Here is a 15,034-nt window from a genome sequence, read left to right as displayed (position 1 = left end):
TTTGTTATGAATATTGTTGCTTCACAATTTTGGAGATTTTCTCCCCTAGTGAAATGCTGAGATCTCAAAGTTGGTATTCTACTTTAAATTCTTTCTCACAAGATGAGGAGATTCCTAAATCAAGCTTTTGCTTGAAAGACTCATGGCCTAAATACATTTAATAATTAAGTATAGTACTTAAAATTTATTTTGTTTAATGTTATGACTGCTAGCACACCAAACAAATCTACAGGGATTAGAATTATCATTAAATCATTTGGAGCTGGGAATAAAGTAGTGAATAGACTGACATGGTAGAGTCAGACAATAAAAAAGGAAGAGAATTTAAAAGAGAGAAGGGTTAAAAAAATTCAATAATTTCTTTGCAAGCGTTCTTATCAAAAAAGGTGACTAATATAAACTTCCATCCAACTGGATCACAGAACCAAAGAAAGCTAGAGCTGGGAGGGACTCTTGAAAGATGATCAATATCTTGAATTTTGCTCACACGCATAGGAAATCAATTGATATGTTTATTTGGGCAGAAATACTAGAAGTGATAATAGTAAATATGTCTTAAATACTACTATTTAACACACTAATTTCTTTATTTGTGTTATCTCTTTAAATCTTTACATTAACACAATGAAAACTTACTATAGTTCCCATTTTACAGATGATACAGCTGAGGCTTAGAGAGGTTAATCGATTTGCTGAACGTTACATAACTAAGTGGCAGAATACTGCGATTTGAATCCAGGCAGTTTAACTCCACAGGCAGCCTTAAACATTAAGTAACGTATTTCGAATGGGGATGTCTAAGCATAAAAAGGAGAGGTAATGTGCAAAAAACAAAACGAGCTGCTCGAAAGTGATGGTATTTGATATTCTTCTCAAAACATTTTTTTTGCTATAGTTTTTTTTTTTACACCATACCTGCAAGTACAAAATAAAAATGGTGATCAAAACTATCCCATTTGCTTCCTTTCTCTCTTTAGTCTTCATAGAGTCCTCATTCTCTTCTAAGTTTCAGTTAATGTAATCATCCCCAACATCGATCTCTCACGATTTTAACTTAGCAGAGATACTCTCTCCCTTCTGTCCTCAAAGGTCTCTCAGTTACTCAGCCTCCCACCCTAGCTCGCTGGAGATTTTTACTGCGTTTGCTTCCCCTTCCCCTTGGGAAACTTCATATTCCGCAGACCGGGAACGAAACGCTGGAGTTTGGGGACGGGCAAGGAAGGGTGTCTCCACAGTGTTTACTAGGCCTCCAACACTCTCCCCGAGCCCTGCCCCCAGCTCCAAAAAGCTTCCTGGAAATGTCCTCGTTATCACTTCCCCTCACGGGCTGGGGGCTGGGAGCGGGCGGTCCCCTCCGCCCCCGGCTCCCGCTGCCCCGCGGGCGCGCTCACTCGCTGGCGCCTCGGCTCCGCAGTCTTCAGAAAGCCGCGCCTGGGCTCGCAGGTTCGCCGCGCGCCGAGCGCTCAGGTCCCCACCGCGACGCGCCACGGTCCCCCGCCCCCTGCCCGCGCCTTTGCCGGCCTGACCATGAGGGTCCTAGGTAGGCGTTGCCGGGCGCTGCTGGCGTGCCTCGCCCTAGTGTTTCCCGTCTCAGAGGCAAACTGTGAGTACTCAACAGCGTCCTGTCCCCTTTCCCCAGCAATGCCAGCTGAACTACCAGCGTTGTAGTTCAGGATTTTCTTTTCCAGGGCTGCAGCCTCCTAGGAAGTTTCGGGCAAGTCGGGACGATCACCCGGCTGATAGAAGCAGTCGTGGATCTAGAGGGCAGTGTAATGGTGGGGCAGGATCACTATTTGCCCTGCTCTGGAAATCATCTGTTGTCTGCGGGACAGAATCAAGAACTTGGGTAACAGTAAATATCAGTGAAGGAATTAGATCACCTATCCATTCACCCCCAACAGCTGAAGTTCCCAGTTAGAAGGCAGATATGAGTACGTTCCACTATAAAAGCAGGGAGGAAAAGGGAAGACACTGTGCCTTCTCTTTGTACAGGCATCTGTCCCCAACCAGCCCCCGCCCTCCATGCTGCAACCTTCCTCCCTTGGACTTTGAACTTGGTTCGATTATCTCAACACTGACAAACGAATTGTTTTAGGATGACTGCAGGTTTGTCTACCAAGTAGGCAGATGCCATTTTCTGACATTGAAGTCAAAAGGACTTAAATATTGTGTTTGTTAGGTCATTTTGTACTGAGGATTTTTGACACTGAGTGCCACTAATCTGTGTTTGTAGTATGAATTTTTTTCTTTATCTTTGTTTTTCCAGTATTTTATGTTCCCATGCCTGGATTCAAGTAAGGCTATTGAATTTTCTCTGAAAAAAAAAAAAATGAGTATTGAGGCATTTGGAATATTTTAGTTATCAGTGAATACATTTGTTTTTCTAAAGTTTAAGCATGTTCGTGGATTAAAAATGCTTATTCGTGCTATGTTTTATTCTCAGGAAATGGCATGGGAGAGATAAACTCTGAATTATGAATAACAGGCTGTCTAAAGTTCTGATGTAAATTTTACAAAGAAGTTTATTTAAGGAGAATTAAATCCACTCGTTCCTTTTAATTACTGATCAAGATGAATGAGGTATTTTAAAATTCTAGAGGCTAAAATATTATTTGTTGATTTTATATTAAAGAGCTACAATAGTAGAACTTCAACATTCAAAAGCCTATCATTAAGCCTATATGTGGACCATATGCACTACATTATTATCTATATAGTTCATTAGGACAATCAAATATTTGCTTGTTAACCAGTGCTTTGGAGAGGAGAAACAGTCAAAGTGGCTTGCCACACTTACTGCTTGTCATAACTGGCCCTTTCTTTTTATACACATTGTTATATTTTTATTGAATCTGAGCAGAGTTAAAAATTGTGTGTCTCTCTGTCTGTGTGTATTATATGCAAGTATTCAAACCATATATGTGGAGAAATACACTTGTTATATATAGATACTAATAGAGTAGATAAATTAATTCTACCAGCATATAATATATATATGTATATATATATAAATGTGTATATATATATATAAATGTGTATATATAATATATATATAAGTGCATATATATATATATATATATATAGAGAGAGAGAGAGAGAGAGAGAGATACTTAAAAGATATACTGTCTACATAGTCCGTCATTTCCCACTAATGACTGTGGTGAAGAGAAATAGGAGAAAAGGGGATGTCCTCTCTTTTAGCTGTGCTAATTCAGTCCTATCTAGAATTCCACTTTGGGTACAGTTTATCCTAGACATTACTGACTCATGTTTTCCTTCTCTTTTTTACTCTTGTCTTCTTTATTCCTTTCCCTATTTGTCTTTTCTTAAAGTCTCTTTATTTCAGAGTTCAAAATGTTATACTGGTAGATTTATCAAGGTTAGATTAGAGTTGGGGTTGGTACTGGAAAAGTTAGAAACAATTTCTGGTATACAACAATAGCAACCTCTGCCACATTCTCTTACCATTAATTCTATCTGAGGAAACACAATAATGCTTTTTTTGTAATATAGCCTTTCCACCCACCAAGTTTAATAGCCTCTTTATGGCTATATACATATTTAAACATTCTAAATATTATGCCAAAAAATGTAAGCATATACATATATTGGTATTCTTTAGCTACAACTAACAGTAATAAACTCTTGCTAACTAAAGAAGAAAGGAAAGAAAGAAAAAAGGAAAGAAAGAGAAAGGAAGGAAGAGAGAAGGAAGGATGAAAGAAGCTGAGTGGATTTATTGGAAAGCTATTGAATGGTATACTGAATATCTAGGCCTACAGAGAAGCCAGGGGCTTGGACATTTAGATGATCTATATTGTGGGAACTCATGTGTTCACTATGCTAGGAGCTGCCACTAGATGACTCAGTTCTAACTGCCTTCTAGTCCTGAGTTTCTCTACTCATAATTGAAATTCCAAGGAAAAGAGCTAAGCCTTTTGACTTAGCTTGTTTCTGGAGTCCTGTGATTGACAGCTCACTAGAAGAGGGTAGAGTGCCAGGACAGCTCCCACAAATGAATGGATGCTGGGAAGGAAGCAGAAACAAGAAAAGTCTATACATTCTTATTATTTGGCTGTACAACATACACACGTGCTTCTTTCCATAAACACCATTTGAAAATATTTCAAATATATGTAAATATTTCTAATGTAAATAAGTAAAGTACAACAGAAAAGACCTCCTCAAAAGGTTTTAGTCACCACACTCAGAGAGGAAGGCTCAAGCCTAGTTTAGAACCATCAGGTGATGTCCTTGCCTCCTCTTGTTCTGTCACAATCCCATGTCAATGTGCTATGCCTTAGGGACAAAATGATACACTGTAGTGTATCAACACATTCTATATGCCAAATAATAACAATAATAAAAGATAAGCAAGGGAATACAGGTACTAACTCTAGGGCTTACTTGTTTCTCTTGGTTATAAACTTGAGCCGATGTTTATGAAGGACTTCATCCTTCACTACTCAATTCATATCTCTTTTACTCTATGGCAGTTCCTCACATTTGTTTTTTTGTCTGCTCAATGAGATGAACCACACATTTATTCAGGAAGAATCGAGCCCTTTTGTTCCTACCTGTTGATGGTTTTATCCATTTCTTTTACAATTCTACTGTGTACTACAGTTATTTTGGAGGAGCAGCATTCCTTCTAACCCTGATTTGTATGTGGCAACAACACTATTTTGCCTTGATTATTGTCATTCCAGTATAATCTCTTTTTAAATCACTTAAAAAAAAAAAAAAAAGAACTTAAAATGGTTATAAAGCAATCTCAGCTTCTATTTCAGTGGAAAATATATTAGGCCCTCTAGTGAACCTATTCCCCACTGGTTTTTCAGTTTCTAGATGAGCAGAACTCAGTTGTAAGGAAAGAAAGAAAAAAAACCCCAAGAGACTAGGTCTTTGAATTCCCTTCTTAGGGTTGCTGTAACAAAGTATTACAAACTGGGTGCCTTAAACAACTGAATTTATTCTCTCACAGTTCTGGAAGCTAGAAATCTGAGATCAAGGGATCAGCAGGGTTGGTTCCTTCTGGGGTCTGTGAGGGAGAATGTGTTCCAGATTTCTCTCCCAGCTTCTGGTTTCCTAAGACATTCCTTGGCTTGTAGATGGCATTCTTCCTATGTCTTTGCCTTGTCTTTGCTCCATACAATTCTATCTCTGTTCCAAATTTTCCCCTTTTGATAAGGACACCAGTTATATTGGATTAGGACCCATTCTTATGACCTTGTTTTAGCTTGATAATCTGTAAAGCCCCTATTTCCAAATAGGTGATATTCACCTGTAGTGGGGGATTAGGATTTCACCATCTTCATAGGGGACACAACTCAACTCATAACAATCACTATCAAATCATGACAAGTACTTCGCTTTGTACTTTCATTCCTGGCCTGTGTATTTTGGCTGTAGGAAAAAGAGCACTGTATATTAATGATTGCTGATACACAACGTACCACATTTTTTTTTTTTTTCACTACATTGGAAGATAGTGTTGTGTCCCAAAAGGCAGTGACTGAGACCTCAACAGTTGGTCAGTCCATCATTCCCTAAAGCTAGCTCCTTCCAGGTATTAGATTATACATTAAGACCAATGAAAACCATTATCATTCCACTGATTTACCTCCTTGATTGTGTAGTTAATTTCTTAGAGGTTATGTTGTGTGGCTTAGCATAAAGCTATCGACTGAATAAGTCTACCAATAGTTGTGCTGACAGAAAAGTTAAATCCAAATACAGAATAAATATCTCTCTGAGTACAAATTCCTGTTCTGCCATAATAGAAAAGCCCTAACTAAACAACCATCCACTATGTATCTGATTGGATTTTGTAATATGTCCAATTTCCAATAGCTGAAAGAATAGCAATTCTGCTGACAAATTCGGTGGGTTATTTTTTTTTTTTGTATTGTTTGTTTGTTTTGTTTTTTAATAATGAGTGCCTGGTGAGCAAAAGTTATTGTAGCTGAGTCTATGTGTAGTCTCCATCCTTGCCACTGTGGCTGTATTTTTATTTATTTATTTATTTATTTATCTATTTATTTATTTATTTTTTAGTGAATAGTGAATAAATTTTAGACTGAGTCACACAAAGTGACGGCCTGAGTACCACATGTTCCCACAGAATTATGTATTTGGTCTTTACAGCATTTTAAAAATTAGAAAAATTTCACCTAAAAACTTGGTTTTATGACTTGTCTTAAAAAAACAAAGGAAGATTTTTTATTTATTTATCTATTTATTTATTTATTTTTTAGTGAATAGTGAATAAATTTTAGACTGAGTCACACAAAGTGACGGCCTGAGTACCACATGTTCCCACAGAATTATGTATTTGGTCTTTACAGCATTTTAAAAATTAGAAAAATTTCACCTAAAAACTTGGTTTTATGACTTGTCTTAAAAAAACAAAGGAAGATTTGGCAACTAGGCCCACATTCCAACATGGTAAGATTCAGCCAGAGTTGATTCAAAGCTGCCTTCTTTAGATAGGAATAATCTCTCCAGTTCGCTACAACTCCAAGCACCTGCAGTAATCTTTTACCAAATTCTCTTCTCTTGTTTGTGGTACCTGTCTGACACTTGTAGATTTTTGAGTTTGTGACCTTTATACTAGATTGCCTTGAGAAGAAACACAACAGACAGTCATTAAGGGAGTCATTCTGTGCCCTTTTGTTATTAAGAACTTCTCTGGTGTGGGGCTATCTTATGAACGAACATTCACCTGAAACAAATATTCTTAGCTCTGGGCCAGTCGTTGCCCAGACTTTCTTGTCCCTAGGCCAGAGAACTGGCTCTGTACAGGTTCCTGAACAACTGGACCAACCATTTGCAACAATTCAGAAAGTAGAATAGAGTCTCATTTCAGTTAATTTCTCATTCTAGACAAAGTGGACAATGGGAAATACTGTTTATATATCTGCCCATTGTGAAGGTTTTATTTGTCCAGTGCTCCTTAGGCTGTAGTTTGTGTTTTTGTTCGTTTCTGGCTGAAGCAGGTCTACCCCTGGCTCATGTTGGCATACCACAATATCTAATAATCACTAAAAGTTTGGGGGATCTCTTTCCTTAGTGCAGTTACCCAGTGCAGTTATTTTGCTTTGGAGAAAACTAGGAGAAAAGTTCACAGTACTGTACACAGATGCTTCTTTAAGGGCATCTCTCCTCTCCTTCATTTAAGAGGTTCTGGATCCAGCAAGATTAGTAATCAAGGAGAAATGGTGATTTCTTTCCATTGTTCCTGAAGTACAGTCTCTGCTAACACAGGGGCATTTGGCGTGAAAAAACTCAGTGAAGAATTTGTGAGTTGTCTTTCTATCATTCTAGGGAGATTTTTTTTCTTGTTAATCCTTTCTCCAAGATTTGATCAGTAGATATGCCCAACCTGACTTTGATTCAGTTGAGTTCAGGCTGCTGCCTAAGCTCAGCCACCCCAGGTTCTTCCTATTCCACTTAAGGTCTGGAAGTTCATTGCAGCTGCAGCCTCTCCTAACAGCATTTCGGATTTGGGCCAGATAGTCACTAAAATGCTTTTTAAAAACTCCAGTGATTTCTTCAATAATCTATTTCTATGATAATCATGGAAATAAATCCTTTTCTTCTACATGGGGGATAAGATGAATGAGTGAGGATGTAAATAGGTAGGAACCACATGAACGATTCAAGCCAGAATGTCTGTCTCATGGTCTTTGTGAATTCTTTCTTTTATATTATGCCAAAGAATGTCCAGCTTTTCAGTGTTATTTTAGCATGTGCAGAGGTTTCATCTAGCATGGCATTAGCTGTCCAAGCCAACTGTTAGAACTGAAGCTGGTCTTAGCTAGCCCATGAAATAAAATCAGCAATATTAATACATTCAAAATTATATATGCCTTTTTGTATTAGTTTTCTATTGCTGTGTAACAATTACCACAAAGTTTGCATCTTAATACAAAACTATTATCTCATAGTTTTGTGAGTCAGAAGCCCAGGCACAAGTCCAGGGACCTGCTCAGGATCTCACAAGGCTAAAATGAAAGGGCCCACCAAGGCTGAGGTCTCATCTGAAGCTCTTCCAAGCTCACTGACTATTGGCAGAATTCAGTTTCTGCTCCTGGGGCCTCCTACCAATCCCACCATGTGGCTGTCTTCACAACATGGCAGTTTGCTTCTGAAAGGTCAACAGGAGGCATTTGCTGCCACTTCTTGCCTCTTCTATTTCTGATGTCTGAACCCGGCATACAAGGCTCATGATCTGGAGGCTACCACACCTTTTCCTCCACACTTTTCCCTGCCCTTCTTCTCAAAGAGGGTCATTCTCTGCCTCTCTTCTCTGTGGTCTTTTCATGTGCAAGTCCTCCTGTTTGGAAGATTCTTCCTTTTGATTTTCCTACCCCAGCTACCCCAGGTGATCTGTTTAAAGTTCCTCCAACTTTAGGATACTTTATGAGATTTTGTTCCTCTGTTTTAAAGAATCGTGGATTGGCATGTGATAAAGCGTTCTCGAATCTGTATTTCCCCATTTATATTAAAAGAGGATTTAGAAAATTGTTATTTTCTCAATTGCTATTTTCTAATATTTTAAATATATTTGGGGCTTCTTTGTTTTTTGGGTTTTAGATTTTTTTTTTTTTTACTCTTCTGCTCTATTGATTATTTTATTCAAGGAATAAATTGAAGTACCCCATCTTATCTATGTGTTTTTTTGCTTTCAATTGAGCCTTCTGATTTTTAGAATCAAGAAGAAGCAAATTAGTACATAATTCAATAACCTCATTACAGGCATTAGTTTAAATTTTTCATAATCTCATATTAGGATAAAATATGCTATAGAATGACATTGCTTCAATCCCCAAATCTTAAAATTAATTTCCACATCACCCAGTCTTAGTGTCTTAGCAAAATAAGAGTTTATTTCTCAATTATGTAAAGTCCAATATGATTTGTGTAAATCTTTTCCATCTTTAGTTATACTATCTGGTACACATGGCTTCCAATGTCTCTGTAAGAAAAGAGAGAAATGGAGGAGATATATTTGTTATTAACTGTCTTAGCATGGAAGTGACAAGACTCATTTCTGCTTACGGTTCATTTAGACCCATCCCAAGGAAGCACATGGAATATTTGGTCAGCATTGTCTCTGTTACAAACATTTTTTTTATAGGGTTAATATCATAGTTTCTTCCTCTAAGAGAAGCGCAGGTACTTACTGCATATTTAAACTTCAGTAATATGTATTACAAACTGTGAGATTGTTTTAATTATACGAATAAAATTTTTGATAGAGAGAGTGTATAATTAACTGTGCCTACTAACATACCAGCTTGGGTACTTAGTATAATGATATTGAGTTGGCTGTCAATGTAGCAGGATGAAAAAAATATATGGTTAGCTGATATTGAAATTATTCCTATGGTGGGAACTGCTATTATTTTATTTTATTTTTTTTTATTTTTTAGGCGAGGCAACCATTGGTTGACCTCACAGATTGCAAGGACTTTGTTAGCTTACAATCCCTTATTTTTTATTTTTTATGCCTACAGCACCTGGTCTTCCTAGGTGGTCTCCCATCCAAGTACTAACCAGGCCCAACCCTGCTTAGCTTCCAAGATCGGATGGGATCGGGCTTGTTTAAGGTGGCATGGCCATAGAGTGCTATTATTTGGGAAATTACCTTGAAACACGTTTTAGGTTTAGAAAGTGACATTCTGAAAACATGGTCTATAACTTTGCTATTTAAGTGTAGTCCAGGGACCAGCAGCAACATTACCTGGGGGCATTTTAGAAATGAAATATCTCTGGCCCCACCCCGGACCTATTGAATCAAGATATGAATTTTAACAAGACCCTCAGGTAATTCCTATGCATACTTAAAGTTTGAATCATTGTGGTCTATAAGGAGATATCAAGAAAGATAAATGCTTCCGCTTTTAGAAGTGAACAGACTGCAAGGATGACAGTAGGTAGCAACCAGGGAGAGAGAAGCAGAAAAGATATCAGAGAAGGGAAAAAGGAAGCTGAACCACATGGCAGAGAATGCAGCATGTGTGGAAGGTCTCCAGTCAGAAATTATTAGATGAGAAGTGGACAAAGGATTTTTAGGAACTGGCATTTCTAGGACTCAACTTGCACTTGCAAAAGTTGCTTTAATATAAACTACATCCCTTCCCACCTTCCTCCTGCCACCTGCCTCCAGTGTTTCTTCAGAAAAGAGTTGATTTTCACATCTAAGTTGGTTAAGAATGGAGAGAAAAGAATCGTGAGATGAAGTTTTTGAAAGCTAACGCACAAAGCCAATTGTGACCATAAAAACCACAGCTCCAAATGAATGCAGATGTCTTGAGAGAAACTTTATCAGATGTGGGGTTGGCATATCATGTCACCATTCAGTGAATCGAAAAGGCAGGATGATATCTCACATTAGCAAAACTTAATTATCTTTAAATTGTCAAGCTTTGATAGAGGGTAATGTTTTGTTATGATAAAAAAAAAATCACCTTGATGCTGCAAAAAAATATGTCTTGAATCTTGTTCTATTGAGTGGTGCAAATTTTATTATCGAAACATTCCTGTTTTATTTTACAGTTATCTGGGAAGTACAGTTAATTATAATAATTTGGGAGGATGGGCAAGAATGCAATTTTTATTAAAAAAATTAAATTGAAATATATTTGTTATATAATTATAAATTTAAGTTGCACATTACTTAATTTGATACATTTATATGTTGTAATACAATTGCCATTAAGAATTTAATAATTTTAAACAAGAATATACTCTTTATAAAAGGTATAAACTTTCAGTTATAACATAAGTCGTGGATTGCAATGTACAGCATGGTTGTTACCACTGGAGTGATGTGAAATCCGGCGTCTCCCCAGCAGCAGACGGGAGGATGGAGGTGTTCGTGTAGTATGTTGTCCCTCGGTTCTTCTCCTCTGACGCAGCAAAGAATTACAGGTCCGCGAGATTTAGACATTTTAGAAGGAGATGGGCCACACTAAGGAAGGTTGCAGCCCTGTGGAATTTAGAAGATAAAGAAGTAAGACAGAGTACGCTCGAAGGCCGGAGGAGGGGTTTTCAGCAAGGAGAGCTGTAACAACATAGAAATAGGAAGGTCTGTTCATATTTGGACCAACATGGGTTGTTCCAAATGCATTCCTAGGTGATTGCCTCATGAGATGCCTTCTGCGCAGACACCTGTAGCCAGATTAAACAAGCTGTAGGTTATGACCCTCCTGTCCTTTGTCACTGGGGATGCAGGAGGGATTCTCTAACCACCAACACGGTGTTCTTTGGGCGGTCTCTAGGCTGGACTCTTATTCCTTTGTTCCCCTGTCGCTCATGTCTGACTAGCTACCTAACACAGTGACTATAGTTAATAATAACATTGTTATTAAAGTTGTTAAGACGGTAGAACTTAAAAGTTCTCATCACACACAAAAAATCTGTAACTATATGAGAGGTAGATGTTAACTAGACTTATTGTGGTGATCATTTCATAATATATACATATTTCAAATCATTATGTTGTATACCTGAAACATATAATGTTGTATGTCAGTTATATCTCACTAAAAAATTTTCCTCTGCATAATAAAAAAAATTCAGGGGAAATAGATAACATTTTAATAGTGAGTGTTTTTGGAAAGCAAAGTTATAATCCTTTTTATTGTTTACTTTTTTGTTTTTTAAATATAATAAATTGTTATTAACTAAGGGAAAACCTCTTTAAGAGGTTTATTTATATTATATTGTTCTAAATATAGAAATTTAATCCTTCAGGCTTATGGGGAAGTGAAATAAATACAGTTTATCTAAATAGGTTCTGAGTATTTCTATAGATGAGTAAATTTTCAGTAATTCTAGGCCATTGGTATGTCTTCTTAGTCCTCTTGTCTAATTTTTGGAATGGATTTTAAAAAGATAAATTCAATAACAATGACTTAAATCTTCATAAAAATGGTAAAATTGTACCTTAACTCTGCCTCTATCTATATTTATAACCCCCTTTTTCTCTTCCTACTCTCAGTTGAGCTTCTTGAAGAAAGAGTTTATTCTGCAGATCTCTATTTCCTTTCTTTTCACCCTCTTACTGGTTTTGATGACTGAGAAAGTTTGTAGTGATCCTATTATTAAAACAACTATATACATTTTAACTGTCATCTTAAATAATAGTAATTATTATTAATAAATTCTTTACAACATTTGACATTGTTAAAATTTATCTTTTTGAAATAGGCATCCTTTCATGTCTATAAGCATTATAATATTTAAATTTTCTCTCTCTCTACATATTTATTACTAATTCTGCTTCTGCTATTTCGATGATCTCAGCTTTCCCTGAAATGTTAGTGTTATTTGCGGTTCCATTTTGACAATCTATCCTCATTGGTCAGCAGCTTAAACTGGCTAGCTATATTCTACTGATTCCCTACGATTTTTTAAAACATTCAAGTACTCCATGCTTAATATAACTAATTTAGAAATATATATATACACTAAAAAAATGCATCTGTAGTCAGACTAGCCAGAGACCAATATGACATTTTGCTCTGTATTCTTCTAACCTCCTTTGTCTTCATATATACATTTTTAGAAATTAAAATATATAAATAAAAGAATAGAATTGTGCTCTACATGTGTACCTTGATATCTCACCTGAAAAAATGATTGTTTTTATATCAATACATTAAAATCTGTGTCACACTTTAAAATAGATTATTAATTTCCTTTATGTATATTCACCATAATATATTTAATTAAACTATTTTTTGAACTTTCAGATTATTTCCAGTTTTGCTTATATCAGGAATATTGTGGTGAATATATGCATATATATTCTTATACATATGTCCATGTTCATTTCCTCAGGCTAATCCTAGAAATAGAGTTTTTAGATGATATAGTATCTTTTCTGAGCTAGGGGGAATAGTTCATTCTATTTTTCAATTCATCTATTAACTTTTTTATTTTGAAATTATATTTTAGTTCTCTACTTTTTCTTTATCATAGCAGCCTAGATTTGTTTATGGATGTCAGATCCTCTCAATTTTTTTATTTGGGATATTAGTTATACATTTTTTTTTTTTTTTAAGCCTACAGCACCGGGTCTTCGTAAATGGTCTCCCATCCAAGTACTAACCAGGCCCGGCCCTGCTTAGCTTCCGAGATCAGACAAGATCGGGTGTGTTCAGGGTGGCATGGCCGTAGACAAGTTATACATTTTTAAAAGTTATCTTCTATGTCTTTGATTGCTTTGATTACCTTCGGGGTCATGATCTGTATGTTTCTCTTGTCCTTCACTTTCACACTGTTAAGTTTTTGCAATTATCTGGTGATCCTTGGCTGTTAGTTCTTTCCTTGAAGTTAAGCCTACGTTGATTAGATAGACTAGGTAGCTGGCACAGGGTTCTCTTCTGTGGTTGCTTAGGTTTGCTTCCCTAACAGGATGTCTCTTGAATTGGGAAACTTGTAATTAGTCATATTTGAGTGGGTAGGTTTGTCGATAGCCAGGCTTCTCTTTAGGGGCTTATGTGAGAATTGGGTGGGGTCAGTTGCCATGGTAAGGAGGGCATTAGTCTTTGAAAATAATTCTTTCTAATTTCTCTACCTGCTGTCTCCCACACTGTACTAGGATGAGGTTTGGAGCGACAGACTGGAAGTTCTGCTCTTCTTTGTCATCCCAGTTCCACACATGGATCCTTCCCAAGCAACATCTCTCCTGTCTATAGAGAGCAGTTTTCAGGTTTTATTTTTAAAGGCTAAACTCATAGCGTTTTATCCTCTGTAAGTGGAAGAGGAAGAGAGAGAGATTCCAATGACTTTGCTGGCCTGAATGGAGTTGCGTAATTAATCTGATGCATATTTTTACTGTCAGTTGATTCTGGAGCTTCTCTGATGCTAATTGTTTTAAAATTATATTATACCATGTCTAAATTGGCTTTCTTTTCACTCATTTGGAATAATAGACCTTCTTTATATGAAAACTAGTATCTCGTCAGCTACGGAAAATTTTCTACCTTTACTTATATGATAATTCCCTCCCTCCATGTGCTCTAGAACTCCTCTGTAATTGATCCTATATGACTTTGACTCTCATATCTTCTATCTCTTTGAAATTTTGCTCTTGATTCCAGGAAATTCTTTAACTTTTTTTCCAACCTTTCTATTTTGACAATCATATTGTAAATTTTTCAATGTAATTTTTATCTTACTTTGAACTTTCATGTATGCATTATCGTCTTATATCGCTATGAGGATATTCATTACATTTTTTAAAGTTTTTAAAAGTTCTCTTCTCTGAATTACCTCTTTTTTCTCATGTCAGTTCTCTTTTTCATGGTTCCAGTAACTGTTATTTTTTTTCCTCCATATTTCTGATGATTCTTAGTTATCTCTTTTTATTTAAGCACTAGTACTGGATTGATTTTAGGTGACTTATAAGGGTTTCTTCTGCTGTTTTTACATATTGATCTTGATTCTTGCTGGTCTTCTAAACAGTAGAATTAGTAGTTAGCTCTGTGTATACTCATTAGTTGATTCATTTATACAATTAATGTTTATTGGGCCCACTCTGAGTATACTGCCTCATGCATATTGAGATGTACTGGGGAACCAGTGCTGTGCGTCATTGTTGAACTTTCAAATTAATCCCCCTAATTCTAATTACCTTTTCCCCACTCTCCTGTTAATGCTGTATTATAGTCTTTCTGAGGCTTATTTACAAAAGGCAAAAACATTCTTACTTTCATTGCATCTCTCTTTGTGTATTTTGGATAAAGGCTTCTTCTTCGTTTTATTCATCAACAGATTTTTCACTAGCTTTTCAGCTTGAAGAATTGGCTGAAATCACTTATCTGACGACTCTTCCCATTATCTGCACTGTTGTGGGTTATTCTTTTTTTAAAAAAATTGTTTATCATTTTAATAGGGCTTTTAATAGATAAATACTCTCTGACATAATTTTTTTTAAAAATTATTTTATTAGTTTCAAGTATACAGTACATTGGTTAGATATTTATATAGTTTATAAAATGATCCCCCTAATTGCTCT

The 15,034-nt window shown here is 36.3% G+C and overlaps 1 protein-coding gene, 1 non-coding gene and 1 pseudogene across 2 annotated transcripts in view; 1 reads left to right on the top strand and 2 right to left on the bottom strand.

Moving 5' to 3' along the window:
• Nucleotides 1-1,331: 1,331 nt before the first annotated feature.
• Nucleotides 1,332-15,034, top strand: part of PROS1 (protein S) — a 67,157-nt gene continuing 53,454 nt past the window's right edge. Inside the window, exon 1 of the mRNA XM_006926249.3 lies at nt 1,332-1,603. Coding sequence (XP_006926311.1) covers nt 1,528-1,603 — 76 coding nt within the window. The 5' untranslated portion in view covers nt 1,332-1,527. The remainder of the gene's footprint in view (nt 1,604-15,034) is intronic.
• Nucleotides 9,513-9,631, bottom strand: LOC112474491 (annotated as a pseudogene).
• On the bottom strand, nt 13,075-13,193 carry LOC112474463. The gene has a single exon (XR_003044372.1). It is a non-coding gene; the product is annotated as a 5S ribosomal RNA (ribosomal RNA).

This window comes from Pteropus alecto, unplaced genomic scaffold, assembly GCF_000325575.1.
Source record: "Pteropus alecto unplaced genomic scaffold, ASM32557v1 scaffold239, whole genome shotgun sequence".
NCBI classification, from domain to species: domain Eukaryota; kingdom Metazoa; phylum Chordata; class Mammalia; order Chiroptera; family Pteropodidae; genus Pteropus; species Pteropus alecto.
The sequence above is the reverse complement of the archived record's forward strand: the minus strand, read 5'-3'. Positions and strand labels throughout refer to the sequence as shown.